A 15,846-nucleotide genomic window follows, 5' to 3' on the forward strand; every position below is an offset into this window, starting at 1 on the left:
CTCTGCTTCTCTGCTCTCCTCCTGTACTGTCTGGGAGCCGGAAAGCAGAGCGGTGACGTCACCGCTCTGCTTTCCAGCTCACAGCCAGTACAGGAGGAGTGCAGAGCGCAGCGCTGGAGGACAGACAGCGTTAGGCAAGTATCTAGTGTTTGTTTTTTTTTACTTTTAGCATGGTAACCAGGGTAAACATCGGGTTACTAAGCGCAGCCCTGCGCTTAGTTACCCGATGTTTACCCTGGTTACCAGTGAAGACATCGCTGGATCGGTGTCACACACGCCGATCCAGCGATGTCTCCAGGGAGTCCAGCGACGAAATAAAGTTCTGGACTTTATTCAGCGACCAACGATCTCCCAGCAGGGGCCTGATCATTGGTCGCTGTCACACATAACGATTTCATTAACGATATCGTTGCTACGTCACAAATAGCAACGATATCGTTAACAATATCGTTATGTGTGAAGGTACCTTTAGCAATATATGACAAGTGCGCTGCTGAGATCTTTGACTGCTGCGGCCATGTGTGTTATAAAGGCCATAACGTCTGCAGAGAATGTCATGTACCAGCGAGAAACTTCTTGGAAGGAGTGCTGGAATGGACGGTGAGTACAGTCTGCATATTTTACCAGTATTGCTGTTACAAGCACCTTTTTACTTAGGTTTGTCCACCAACTGGGGACTTTTTTTTTTAACAAATAGATGTATTTTGAGTTAAAAAAAAATATTTTTTGCATTTGGGTTTCATTCAAAATTTTGCACCTATTTGCTTTGTTTCCCGGCCCTTTCAACTTTGATGTGTTCTGTGTTCATAAGTAAGCCAAGAGGAGCGTAGAAACAGATAAGAATTACAAACTCCCCATCAGATTATTAGAAGGAGCTCACTGATGCATCCTCAGTTAATTCATTTTGCAGCCAGCAATAAACAGTACAATACAGACTATAGAAAGCAAACGGTGCAAACGTTTTAATGAAAATCTCTAGCAAAAGTGATTAAGAGGGAAAAAAATTAAAAAACTCCAAACCCTTATGGCCATACACACATGTCATACAACAACTTAAAAAAGTAAAATTTATTTAATACACTGTTAAACATAGGAAACTATTACTAGAAAAATAAGTTATGTATTGGCTTCTTCATCTTCTTGCTGTAGCTGTTCTATTAACCGCTGCCGCTCGGCCGCTTGTCTCATCCTCATTAGCACTAAGCTTTCATAGTCCCGCTCTGACCGTAGAGAGTCCTGTGGGGGAAGAACTGATCAGTACCACAGTGTGAACACACACAGACCAGACCGGGGTGTAGAATATTTCAATATATACCACAGCAGTGTTGACAATCATTTGTTTCCTACATAAACTGCATTGCTAACTTTGCCCTGCCTAGAGGCACGGACATCTGTGCGAGTGCTGTAAAATGTAATCATACATGGCTGGTCTGCGATTGCAGTCGGAAACCTAGGAGCGGCACTGGCAGCAACCAATTTGGGCTGAATCGTTGTGCTCACGCCTGTATAACTGAGGGTACGTTTTTAAGAGGAACAGAATCATTGTTTTGTACGCTGTCTAGAGTTGAGCAAATATGTTCAGAATCGGTCGCTGAATTTGACATATTTGTGCCTTGTTCGTGCAAAATTTACGTTTGATGATCGCTTCTGAACATATTAACTCATATGACATTAACTTCCCATTGACTAAAATGACATTCGGCGAATATTGCAAAAACAATCTGAAATGAATTTTGAAAAATTCGCTCAACTCTAGTGTTGTCCCTCCTGGAAATGTATGAATTCCTTGTCAACTGCTATGTCAATGAACAGTTTCCCTTCCCACTTTGACAAGTGCATACAGAGCAAACATTTACTAAAAAGGACAGTTCCTTGGGAGACTCCCCTTCCGTAATGGATTCAAAAAATAAACGTACTGCCATCCTGGATGGGTGGGATTCATTCAGGATACTATATTCCATAAATTGCCATGATGAGCAGAAGGGGGTGGAATGTAATACTGCTGTAGAAGGAAGAGTGATTGGAAAGATATTCAAAACCATACACAGGCAGTGGCAGCACTGTTGTCAAGAGCAGATGACATGGAGAATGGCCAAAGGCAAAATAGCACTAGGCTGGTGGGGTTTGGGACATAATCCTAAGGAAGGTTTGAGAGATTCAGGACATTAAACTTGGTGGGCAGAAAATCTCATTTTGTCCAGACATTTTGGCAGTGTAAGAGATCCTGAATGAGAGCACTGGACTTAAAATGTTTTATGATTTGTTCCACCAAGGTGAGAGTGGTTGCAACTAGGTACCACTACCTTCTTTGAGAAGCTAAAAGAAACCCTCAGATTGTTGGACACTCATGAGCGTCAGATCAAACAGTAGAGGAGAGGTGGTCAAGATTGAACTAGGAAGGTCGGGTGGACGAAGGAACTTTAAGTACCCAAATATGGGGTATATGGTTTATGGTGGCATTTGGCCTAAAAGAGTTCCTTTAACATCCATAGAGCATAACTTTATTTTGTAGACGTCATTTTCTTTGTTCTTACAGGTTTTCATTTATCACTAAAATCTTCAGATACCTACAATTAAAGCACGCAGTAAGACCTCAAGAAGTCATATCTGACCTCTCCATTTCACACAATGGAATCCTAGATCATGTGTTGCGAGGCAAATCAACTAAAAGTATTATCTCTTTGTATAATTGCTAGTGATGCGTGAGCATGCTTAGATAAGGTGTTATCTGAGTACGCTTGGGTGCTCGAATATGTGTTAGTCCCCGTACCTGCATGTCTCATGGCTGTCGAACAGCCGCGGGGATTCAAACATTTTTCAAGCATGCAGAAGACACTCGATTACCACCCAAGCATGCTCTGATAACACCTTATCCGAGCATGGTCGCTGATCACTAATAGTTCCGTACTGCCAGGTATATTGCGTGACCCTATGCCTGTAGTCAAGTCTAGGTGGGAGGGAGATGTGGGCCACGTTTCCAAAGAGGAGTGGCACAATAGCCTAGCATCGGCAAGTCAGCTACCGATTAACACGGATCAGAGGAAGTTGCAATTGTGATTCGTAGTGTCTTCAGGATTCTATAGACTCCATGTCGTATGGGTCTCAGAATGGATGATTGTTGCCCCCGCTATGGGGAAGGAGGAGCAGATCTGATGCATATGTTTTGGATTTGCTCACAGCTGGGGGGCTTATGGGAAAATGTAGGCAGGCTAATCTTGTAAGGTTTGTAACATTAGGGTTCCATTTAGTCCCAAGTGATGTATTTTGGGATTAGTGGGGGATGTTGAAGGTTCCTATCCTGCATTGTTGGCTATTGCTAAAGTGATGTAGGTAGACCATTGGCAAACATTGGCTGGCCAGAGGTCCCACATGTGACTGAAGTTATTCAGTGCCTAAACAATATAATCCTGCTGGAGAAAAAGGTATATATTAAAAAGGGAACAATTGGCAAATCTGGAGAACAATGGGGTGACTGGGTCAGATGTGATGCAGTATTGTCAGAGGCGCTAATGTCATTAGGGAAATACATAGATTTGGATAATGCATTATAGTCTTGGCTTACAGTTTGGATTTATTTATGCTGCAAATTGCCTCTTCAAAGTTATTTATGAAAAGTTCTCCATGAATCTAAGGTGAGGGGTGGTCTTTTGGGGGTGGGGATATCTAAGTTTAATTACCAGGCTTTAAGTATAACAACATTGCTTTGGTCATTGTTGATGACATTACTAATGTAACATTTGCACTGCTATCAAGTCTTTGTCAGTTGCTTCAATAAAAGTTTTCTTGATGAAGAAAAAAAAAAAAGGAAAGGTCATCTTCAAGCCCATACTATAGTGAGTGTTGCCCCCAAAATTCAATTGAAACTACTTCGAGCTCAGTGATTGGCTGCAGTGCGCTCAACGTGAAGTTTCAAAGAGGACCACCCCGTTAAAAAGGGGTAAGATCACTGGACGACCCCTTTAAATGAAACCTTATTTTAGCGTAGTACCGTCACTTCAGCCATGCAGCCCTCCCGGGGCAGTGATCACCTTCTTACCAGGGCAGAGTTACTGGAGAGGTTGGAGGCCATTTTGCTGCCTGTCTCTGACACAGCGGACGGTGGCGGGGGATCCAGCCAGGAGATTTGCAGAGGATTGTGCAACAAGCCGGCTTCATTTCTAACAGCTAGTTCCTACAAGACATCATATTAGACACATTCTTCTGAGCAGATGACCATGTGTATTATGTAATAACAAACCTCACCCTTAAAGGGAATCTGATGTAGGGGCAGAAACCCTAATTCCAGTGATGTATTTCTTACTGTGCTGTATTGCTGTTTCAATACAGTGAGCGGGAGATTATCACTACAGGACTAGCTGCCTCGTGCCAACTGTTGAATGTAACCCTGTCCCCACCACTGATTAGCAGCTTTCTGCCAATCGGTGGTGTGGGCAGGGTTATACACCGCTCACCATTCAGAGCTCTGCTAGATCTGCAGCAGAGAACACTAAGTGATGCTGGAATCAGAGTCTCTGACCCTACATTGCAGCTCTCACATTATATAGAAATACCTGCTGACAGATTCCCTGGTGCCCTTAAGTGAATTAGGACTTGGCACGCAAAAATGGGGTCATAGGAGCCAATTCTATATGCTCTGAATTGTGGTTGCCACTATGCCCACCCCCAATAGTTGCACAATACATACAGAATAACGTAACGGTCCGCATTCACTTACTGCAGCTTTAAAAGTGGCAAATTCTGCTATGGCCGAGCCTTTCTTCTTGCTGGACACGAATATGTTTAACACCTCTCCGTACTGCAATATAAAAGTAGTGTAAAGAGGTCAGGAGCAGTGGGATGGCAACAAAAGGAGGCTGGTTGAACATGGCTTTATAACCCCTTCCATCACAACCATTTCTCATTTTTGCCCTTTCATTTTTTTTCTCCCTTTTTCTAAAAGCCATAACGTTTGTATTTTTTGTCCACATAGCCGTTTGAGGGCTTCTTTGTTTGTTTTTTTACCTGGGAGTTTTGGCATTTTTTTAAATGGTGTACAGGAAAACTGTGAAAAATGCTCACAAGTGGGATGAAATGTTTAAAAAACCCCAAAGAACAGTAATTCAGCCTTTTTTTATTATTTTTTTTTTATAGCGTTCAGTTTGGAGTAAAAAGGAAAAAAAAATGGCCTCCTCTCTATAGAGAGAGGTGACTGAACCGCGCCGGCACCACTCCCGTATCTTGGAGGCTGCTGAGGGGAATAAAGTTAATTTCCTCCTGGCGGCGGGGCTCTCAGTGCAGATGCTAGGCAGGTTCAGAATGCTATTAACCTGCAGATTAACCCCGTAGCTGCAGGTTAATAGCGTTTTTTTTTTTTTTTCAGGTGACAGGTTCCCTTTAATAATATTACATTTTAAAAGATGAGGCTTTAACCCCTGCTGGGCCATTTTCCGAGATCGACAACGGGTTTTAACAGACTAAGGCCGGCTTCACACTTGCGAGTTTTACGGACGTAAGAGCGCAGAAACTACGTCCGTAAAACTCGCAAAAAATACGGCACAATTATTCTCTATGCCCCTGCTCCTATCTGCCGTATTTTACTGATCAGTATTATACGGCTTTCTACGGCCGTACAAAATCGCAGCATGCTGCGTTTGTCACCGTACTGCGCAAGAAATACGCCAATGAAAGTCTATGGAAGCGTGAAAAATACGGATTTCACACGGACAAGCAGTGTGACTTGCGAGAAATACGCAGCGCTGTTAGAGAGAAAAGCCGGTAATTCAGTGCGGGTACAGTAAAATCACACTGACAGCTTACAGTCCAATAGGTAGAATAAATGTGTACACATAGAATAGGTATATATATATATATATATATATATATATATATATGTCAGTGAGACACATATGTATATATATTAATATTTATTCCAGCGCTATACAGCTTGAAAGCCGGTAATTCAATTACCTGCTTTTTCTTTCTCCTTCCTAAAACCCGACATGTTTTGAGACATGGTTTACATACAGTAAACCATGTCTTCTCTCCATTTTTTTTGCAGATTCCACACTACTAATGTCAGTAGAGTGTATCTGCAAAATTTGGCCGTTCTAGCTCTTAAAATAAAGGGTTAAATGGCGGAAAAAATTGGCGTGGGCTCCCGCGCAATTTTCTCCGCCAGAGTAGTAAAGCCAGTGACTGAGGGCAGATATTAATAGCCTGGAGAGGGTCCATGGTTATTGGCCCCCCCCCTGGCTAAAAATATCTGCCCCCAGCCACCCCAGAAAAGGCACATCTGGAAGATGCGCCTATTCTGGCAATTGGCCACTCTCTTCCCATTCCCGTGTAGCGGTGGGATATGGGGTAATGAAGGGTTAATGCCACCTTGCTATTGTAAGGTGACATTAAGCCTAATTAATAATGGAGAGGCGTCAATTATGACACCTATCCATTATTAATCCAATTGAATAAAAGGGTTAAATAAAACACAAACACATTATTTAAAATTATTTTAATGAAATAAAAACAATGGTTGTTGGAGTATTTTATTCTACGCCCAATCCAATCACTGAAGACCCTCGTTCTGTGAAAGAAAAAACATAATAAACCAACAATATACTTACCCTCCGCAGATCTGTAACGTCCAACGATGTAAATCCTTCTGAAGGGGTTAAAACATTTTGCAGCAAGGAGCTTTGCTAATGCAGGCTGCTCCTCGCTGCAAAACCCCGGGGAATGAGTCTAAATATAGATCAATGAGCTATATTTAGCTTTATTTCCGGTGAGGCGCCCTCTGCTGGCTGTTTATAGATCGTGGGAACTTGCGATCTATGAACATCCAACAGAGGGCGCCTCACCGCAAATGAAGCTAAATATAGCTCATTGATCTATATTTAGACTCATTCCCCGGGGTTTTGCAGCGAGGAGCAGCCTGCATTAGCAAAGCTCCTTGCTGCAAAATGTTTTAACCCCTTCAGAAGGATTTACATCGTTGGACGTTACAGATCTGCGGAGGGTAAGTATATTGTTGGTTTATTATGTTTTTTCTTTCACAGAACGAGGGTCTTCAGTGATTGGATTGGGCGTAGAATAAAATACTCCAACAACCATTGTTTTTATTTCATTAAAATAATTTTAAATAATGTGTTTGTGTTTTATTTAACCCTTTCATTCAATTGGATTAATAATGGATAGGTGTCATAATTGACGCCTCTCCATTATTAATTAGGCTTAATGTCACCTTACAATAGCAAGGTGGCATTAACCCTTCATTACCCCATATCCCACCGCTACACGGGAATGGGAAGAGAGTGGCCAAGTGCCAGAATAGGCGCATCTTCCAGATGTGCCTTTTCTGGGGTGGCTGGGGGCAGATATTTTTAGCCAGGGGGGGGCCAATAACCATGGACCCTCTCCAGGCTATTAATATCTGCCCTCAGTCACTGGCTTTACTACTCTGGCGGAGAAAATTGCGCGGGAGCCCACGCCAATTTTTTCCGCCATTTAACCCTTTATTTTAAGAGCTAGAACGGCCAAATTTTGCAGATACACTCTACTGACATTAGTAGTGTGGAATCTGCAAAAAACAATGGAGAGAAGACATGGTTTACTGTATGTAAACCATGTCTCAAATCATGTCGGCTTTTAGGAAGGAGAAAGAAAAAGCCGGTAATTGAATTACCGGCTTTCAAGCTGTATAGCGCTTGAAAAAATAGTAATATATATACATATATGTGTCTACTGACTATATATATATATATATATATATATATATATATATATATATATATATATATATATATATATATAGACAGTATATATATATATTTTTTTCTTTTTGGGACACATGGTTCATTTCTATAGCGGTATGTTGGTTTTGCAAGCCTGCGAGAAAACCACGCAGTACGGATGCCATACGGATTACATACGGAGGATGCCATGCGCAAAAAACGCTGACACACCCTGCCTACGGAGGAGCTACGGACCACTATTTTCGGGACATTTCAGCGTATTACGGCCGTAATATACGGACCGTATTTTCATACGCTGAGTGTGAAGCCGGCCTAAGGCTATGTGCACACGTATAATGGACCTCTGCGGATTTTTCCGCAGCAGAATTGATAAATCTGCAGGGCAAAAACGCTGCGTTTTTGCTGCAGATTTATCGCGGATTTACCGCGGTTTTTCAACTGCGGTTTTCTATAGGAACAGCTGTAAAACCGCTGCAGAATCCGCAGAAAGAAGTGACATGCTGCGGAATGTAAACCGTTGCGTTTCCGCGCGTTTTTTTCCGCAGCATTTGCACCGCATTTTTTGCTTCCCATAGGTTTACATTGTAATGTAAACTCATGGGAAACTGCTGCAGAGCTCGGATCCACCTGCGACTGTTTAAAAGGCACATGATGACAGTTTAACTCAACCATCATGCACGAGGAAAGAATTTGACTCAGCGTGCGAGCCGTATCAAGGTCAGTGACACAATCATACAACATAAATATATGCCCTATGTCGTGAAGGGGTGAGTGGATGTGGCGATACCAGATTTTTTAATATATATATGTATTACACACACTGCTCAAAAAAATAAGGGGAACACTTAAACAACAGAATATAACTCCAAGTAAATCAAACTTCTGTGAAATCAAACTATCCACTTAGGAAGCAACACTGTTTGACAATCAATTTCACATGCTGTTGTGCAAATGGAATAGACAACAGTTGGAAATTATTGGCAATTATCAAGACACACTCAATAAAGGAGTGGTTCTGCAGGTGGGGACCACAGACCATATCTCGGTACCAATGCTTTCTAGCTGATGTTTTGGTCACTTTTGAATGCTGGTTGTGCTTTCACACTCGTGGTAGCATGAGACGGACCCTACAACCCACGCAAGTGGCTTAGGTAGTGCAGCTCCTCCAGGATGCGAGCTGTGGCAAGAAGGTTTGCTGTGTCAGCGTAGTGTCCAGAGGCTGGAGGTGCTACCAGCAGACAGGCTAGTACACCAGGAGACATGGAGGGGGCTGTAGGAGGGCATCAACCCAGCAGCAGGACCGCTACCTCAGCCTTTGTGCAAGGAGGAACAGGAGGAGCAGTGCCAGAGCCCTGCAAAATGACCTCTAGCAGGCCACAAATGTGCATGTGTCTGCACAAACGGTTAAAAACAGACTCCATGAGGATGGTCTGAGTGCCTGAGATCCACAGATGGGGGTTGTGCTCACAGCCCAACACCGTGCAGGACGCTTGGCATTTGCCACATAACACGAGGATTGGCAAATTCGCCACTGGCGCCCTGTGCTCTTCACAGATGAAAGCAGGTTCACACTGGGCACATGAGACAGACGAGACAGAGTCTGGAGACGCCGTGGAGAGTGATCCGCTGCCTGCAACATCTTTCAGCATGACCGGTTTGGCAGTGGGTCAGTAATGGTGTGGGGTGGCATTTCTTTGGAGGGCAGCACAGCCCTCCATGTGCTTGCCTGAGGTAGCCTGACTGCCATTAGGTACCGAGATGAGATCCTCAGACCCCTTGTGAGACCATATGCTGGTGGTGTTGGCCCTGGGTTCCTCCTAATGCAGGACAATGCCAAACCTCATGTGGCTGGAGTGTGTCAGCAGTTCCTGCAAGATGAAGGCATTGAAGCTATGGACTGGCCCGCCCGTTCCCCAGACCTGAATCCGATTGAGCACATCTGGGACATCATGTCTCGCACCATCCACCAACGTCACGCTGCACCACAGACTGTCCAGGAGTTAGCGGATGCTTTAGCCCAGGTCTGGGAGGAGATCCCTCAGGAGACCATCCGCAGACTCATCAGGAGCATGCCCAGGCGCTGTAGGGAGGTCATACAGGCACGTGGAGGTCACGCACACTGCTGAGCATCATTTCCTTGTCTTGAGGCATTTCCACTGAAGTTGAATCAGCCTGTAACTTCATTTTCCACTTTGATTTTGAGCATCATTCCAACTCCAGACCTCCGTGGGATATTAGTTGTGTTTTACGTTGGTCATTTTTAGGTTTTATTGTTCTCAACACATTCCACTATGTAATGAATAAAGATTTACAAGTGGAATATTTAATTCAGTGATATCTTGGATGTGGGATTTTAGCGTTCCCTTTATTTTTTTGAGCAGTGTAGATTTAAAAACTGTAATTACTTTTTACTTTAATTTTTCAGTCCCTCTAGTGGACTTGAACCTACAAATGACAATCTTCTATTAAAGTCCAGCCTGGGGCACCAAGATGGGAGGTGATGGGGGGGCCTTCAGAAGTCCCACAATTGAAATGGAAAGTAATCAGCAACGTATGATTGTGTTACAGGTGAGGTTGGGGTTGAGGGGGAACAATGGGCCGCGAAAAGGACACTTCGCTAAGATTGTTCCACTTAAATTCTGCTCTCGTAGATCGACAGTGGCAATTAAAGGGAATGTGTCAGCAGAATATAACCTACAGTTCAAACCAAGTTTTTGACTTAAAACATTGCTGAAAATTAAAAAAAAAAATACATTTATGTTTCCAGTTCACAATCTGTATTAACTTCCTATTGTTTTAGGAAACATATGTACATTAGCAGCAATAAACAGACCCAGACCCTGAGTTTTGTATTGAAGCATCTAATGAGCATGTGCAAAAGTGATTGTGAAGAGAGGGGGTGCTGTGACATTGCCTAGACTTGTCCTTTTAACCTTCACTCTAATGATGAGCCTAATGAAAATCTTCCTGAATTAGTCTAAAAAAGACCCAGTGAACAGTTTGTAATTGCCAGATTACTATTTTTTTTTAAATAAAGATTTTGAAATGAAAAAAAAAAATACATGAAACACAAAATAGGGATTTTTGTGTACTCACCGTAAAATCCTTTTCTCCGAGCCATTCATTGGGGGACACAGACCGTGGGTGTATGCTGCTGCCAATAGGAGGCTGACACTAAGTGATACAAAAAAAGTTAGCTCCTCCCCTGCAGTATACACCCTCCTGCTGGCTCTCAGCTAACCAGTTCGGTGCAAAAGCAGTAGGAGATCAATAACAATATATAAGCGTATAGCATGTCATATTCTAAAAAACAAGCATAAGCTAATAACAGGGTGGGAGCTGTGTCCCCCAATGAATGGCTCGGAGAAAAGGATTTTACGGTGAGTACACAAAAATCCCTATTTCTCCTTCGCCTCATTGGGGGACACAGACCGTGGGACGTCCCAAAGCAGTCCCTGGGTGGGGACAACAATAGATCAGGCCCTGTGTAACCGCTACTTACAAGTGCGCCACCGCGGCCTGCAGAGTCGGCCTGCCCAGACTCACATCTGTGGAAGTGTGGGAATTATAGTGCTTCAAGAATGCATGCGGACTGGACGAATCCGCAAGCTTGCAGGCGTGCCTTGCTGACGCCTGGTGCCTAGAACCCTTGATAGACAGGGAGATAGGCTGACATCTAGCACGGAAGGACTCCTGGATGGCGAAAAGAATTCACCATGTTATCATGGTCGATGAAACGGCTAAACCCTTCCTGAAAAAGTCAGGAAGCCTTCCTCTACTGTCAGGAAGCCCAAATAAAACGTCCAACCTTCAGAAGGACGCCGTCCTCAAGACGTACCTACTCAGAGCACTCACTTCGTCCAGAATATGGGGGATCTTATTCCATTTTGTGGACTGGAGCCAAAAGAGATGAGGGAAGAACTATGCCCTCATAACAGTGGTAATACAGTACCACCTTGGTAACAAGGGATGGAGATGGCCTGAGGACAACCTTGCCTCGAAGGTAATAAGGGAAAAAAGTCTGAAAGAGCAGAGAAGCTAGCTCCGAAGACTCGTCAGAGTGAGAATATCGCAGAGGAGAACGGGACGACTTTCCCTGATAGTAAAGTCTGCCCGGATTAAAAAGGAGCCTACTGTAAGGCTCCTAGGAATAATAAGGTCCCAATAATCTAACAGTATGCGATAGGGAAGAACTACGTGTGAAAACTCCCTGTGAGAAAGCCCCTACTTGCAGTTGTGCTGCGATAAGGCGAGAAGATACTAGCTCCGCAAACAAAAAACTGACGTGGTCAGTGCGGATCTCTGAGGATCACTGGGGCCCCTTTCTGCTTCCGAAAGGCTTTCGGAAGCAGTGGAAGGGGAGTTATGGAAACTGGTACCACGGCAGAACCAGAGCATGGAGAGCGATGGCTCTTGGATCTCGAGGCCGAACCACGAACTCGAGTACATTGGCCTTCAGTCTGGATGTCATCCCACCTACAACTGGAGAGCTCCAGTAAGGACAGATCTGATGGAAGACTTCGGGGTGAAGTTCCCACTGACTTGAGGCGGAACCCTGACGGCTGAATTTGTTTGCCGTTCAGAGTTCTACTTCTGGGATATATACTGCCGAAATCACCGAATAATAGACTCCGGCCCATCAGAGAAAGTGAGGTACCTCGGTAATGGCGCCTGACCGTGGGTACCTGCTAGATGACTGACGTAAGGCACCGCCGTGGCATTATCCAATTGAATTCGGATAGGGTGACCCGCCAGAAGGCAGTGGACCTGCGTAAGACTACCGTTCGGATCTCCAGAACAATGATGGGGAGAAGAAGACTGGCATTGGTAGTTACTAATAACCATTGAACCGGGAGAAAGGCCCTGGATGAAGAAGGAGCTCAGAGACTATTGTCTGAAAGTCTGTTTGACTTGCTGAAAACGAGCGGAGCGAAGGAAACCGCTTCCATTGTCGTCACCATTTTTCCTCAGAACTCTCTTAGCAAATCGAATGAAATGAGGGGGTGAGTAATCAAGTCCTCAGAACTATCCTTGCGCGAGCTCCCTGTTGAAGGGCCATGACCTTGTCTCGAGGAAGAATTACCATCCTTCTAGAAGTGTGCAGGATCATCCTCAAAAAGGATATCTGCTGGGCTGGAAATGAGGAGAACTTGTCTAAGTGTAGCTGCCAGCCCAGGAGAGAAGGTATCGCAAGAGATATAGACGACTTAGCGTAGTCCTGGAAGGGTGGCTAGACAGACCAAACAGGGCAGGACGAGCACGCTTCTAGAGTGCAAGAGAAACATGACATCCGCCATGACCCGAGCGAACACTCTGGGTGCGGAAGCAAGGCCGAAGGACAAGGTTGTGACTTGCAAATGCTGTTGACGAATGGAAAGGCGAAGGAATTTTTGCAGAGGGCAAGCAACCCGAATGTCGATGGATGCCGGAAACTGCACCTTTTTCTGTTGAAGTAATGGCTGAGCGGAGGAACTCCATCCAAAGAAGGAGGACCATGTCAAAGGTTGTTAGAAGTTTGAGGTCCAGGGTCGATCTTACTTTTCGTTCCCCTGTTTGGAACCAAGATCCCTTAGATCTAGACTGTGCTGGACAATCCTTATACAATCCTTTGTCAGTCTCCCGCTCAAAGGATTTGATTGGTCAGTTGTTGCTGGTGTGAATCAAGGTAGTTAAGGTCTCCAGCCAGGAGACCATTGCTCTAGCAATCCATGCGGCCGCTAGGGAGGATAGAGCGCTGGACCCGAAGCCGCAAGACGGAACGAACCAGATTTGCTATCTGACAGTCCGTGGTATTTTTAATTGATGACCCATCAGGTAGGGATACTGGTAGGTATACCACAGGAGATTCTACCCGGTTAATCTGCCCCATGGCAGAATGTGCGGCTGCATCCAGCAGGTCATAGTCTCTTGCTATCTCCTCTTTTCACGGTGCAGAGATAAAAATTAGGAACCCTCGATCCATCAACCTCTTAACAGGGAAGTGGAGAGGAATTGTCCGCCTTCTTGCATCATCCACTAAATAGTGGTGATGCAGAGGGGGGAGCTCGTACGCCAAAAAGGGTGCCTCTATATGTCCACAGAGTTCAGGTCTCCAGATGGACAGGATAGGTTGTCTGGCGTTAGGCCTGGATGCAGAAGAGGAAACATGGAGACGACACTCCGTGTGCTCGTCTGTTGATGGTGTGGGGAGATCGGTGCCCTTTAAAAGGACCCGTCGCCCTTAAAAAACAGGCCAGGCATGGCATCCCACGTAGAGGCTTCTGTCCAGTGAATCGCTTATCCGACTTGAATGGCAAATGCTCTCGAGGGAGTTTAGTCTCTGAAGCTCTGGCAAGCTCAGGCAATATCCAATCCATATTCAGAGCCTTGTTGTCATCAAATCATTGGTGAGGGAGCAGGAAACGAAAAACTTCCGTTTGCTAGATGCCTGTATGTTTCTAGACGCCTGCACGTTTCTAGAATACTTGCGGCCCCTGCTAGCCGACGGCTCCCATGTAGGATAGGGACCATGTATATTGGTCCTGCGAGCACTCCAAACACAGAGGGTACACAGAGGGATTCAATCTCTTGGTCAGAGAACCATGGATTGGTCAGTGAAGAAGTCCACTGAGGGGAACTAGAGGATAATGCTGGGGTCGGCGGCGGAGGGCTCCTCGGACTGATCAAGCGCCTTTAAGACCAGGGAATACTGGTCATACGCCTTTAAGACCATGGAATACTGGTCATGTGCCTTTAAGACCAGAGAATACTGCTCGTGCACCTTTAAGGCCAGAGAATACTGCTCGTGCACCTTTAAGACCAGAGAATACTGCTCGTGCACCTTTAAGACTAGGGAATACTGATCATACGCCTTTAAGACCAGGGAATACTTGTCATGCGCCTTTAAGACTGGGAATACTGGTCATGTGCTTTTAAGACCAGGAAATACTGGTCATGTGCCTTTAAGACCAGGGACTACTAATCGTGTGCCTTTAAGACCAGGTACTTCCTTACCCAGGTACTGATGTAGAGTCGATGTGCCCCTTTAATGCAAAAATACTATCACCCCAGTGTGAGCTGGCCGGGTGGATCAAGATGGCCACCGGGAGCTGCAGCGTTGATAAAATCTCGCAGAGAGCGAAAAGCGCCAATTTGGGGGGCGGAGCCACAGACACGATGTTGAATAGGCCTAAGCCGGGGCCTAAATTTCTGTAGCCGGAGGACGTCACCAGTGGGTCGTTCCAGGCAAGACTTCCAGGATGCAGCCTACAAATCGGCCGAAGCCAGGGGCTAAATTTTTGCAGCCATCCAGAGCGTTACCTCAGAGAGGTGGGCCACAGGGAAGTGGCTGAGGCTGCCTGTCAGCATGTGGATATCACACTGAAGATGGATCCACTCACCATTGGTGCGCGTCCCGGCATGGAGTCGCCGCGGATGTGGGTTTCAGCGCTGTTCTGTGCAGCGTGGACGGTGCAGAGATAAGCCTCAATCCATCACCCCTTTGTTAGGGAGGTGGAGAGGACCCGTCCGCCTCCTTGTGCCATCCGCTTTCACAGTGGTGTGACAGTGGGGGCTGCTCGGATGCCATAGAGAGGGGCCTCTGTACAGCCACGGAGTTCAGTCCGGGTGGACAGGGTCAGTTCTCCGGCATTAGGCCTGGCTCCAGGAGAGGATACATGGAGGCGACACTCGATGTGGTCGCCTGCTGCTGGTGTTGGGAGATCGGGACCATGAAAGGAACCGTCGCCCCTGAAGTGAGCTCAGGCATGGCTTCCCACGTCGCAGGAAAGGGTACGGGGAGGTATACTCGCCGTGCTCGCCTGTTGATGGTTCGGGGGAGATCGGAACCTTGAAAGGAACCGTCGCCCCCTTCACTCCGTTAATTAAAAAATAAAAATTTACAGAAAAGTAAACAATAAAATAAAAACGCTGGGGTCTGAAACAGACCCATGTGCCTCCTACAGACACTAAGCAAGAACTGGTTAGCTGAGAGCCAGCAGGAGGGTGTATACTGCAGGGGAGGAGCGAACTTTTTTTGTATCACTTAGTGTCAGCCTCCTATTGGCAGCAGCATACACCCACGGTCTGAGTCCCCCAATGAGGCGAAGGAGAAAACCTGATTTAAACAATGCCACTTTCT

At 45.4% G+C, this 15,846-nt stretch overlaps 1 protein-coding gene across 1 annotated transcript in view; it reads right to left on the reverse strand.

The window, feature by feature from the left end:
• Nucleotides 1-1,053: 1,053 nt before the first annotated feature.
• Nucleotides 1,054-15,846, reverse strand: part of DNAJC17 (DnaJ heat shock protein family (Hsp40) member C17) — a 34,648-nt gene continuing 19,855 nt past the window's right edge. The window contains exons 9-11 of the mRNA XM_069729909.1: nt 4,715-4,795; nt 4,037-4,171; nt 1,054-1,236 (exon numbers count right to left, since the gene is read on the reverse strand). Of these exons, the coding sequence (XP_069586010.1) occupies nt 1,117-1,236; nt 4,037-4,171; nt 4,715-4,795 (336 nt within the window). The 3' untranslated portion in view covers nt 1,054-1,116. The remainder of the gene's footprint in view (nt 1,237-4,036; nt 4,172-4,714; nt 4,796-15,846) is intronic.

The sequence above is a fragment of the Ranitomeya imitator genome, chromosome 1 (genome assembly GCF_032444005.1).
Source record: "Ranitomeya imitator isolate aRanImi1 chromosome 1, aRanImi1.pri, whole genome shotgun sequence".
NCBI lineage: Eukaryota > Metazoa > Chordata > Amphibia > Anura > Dendrobatidae > Ranitomeya > Ranitomeya imitator.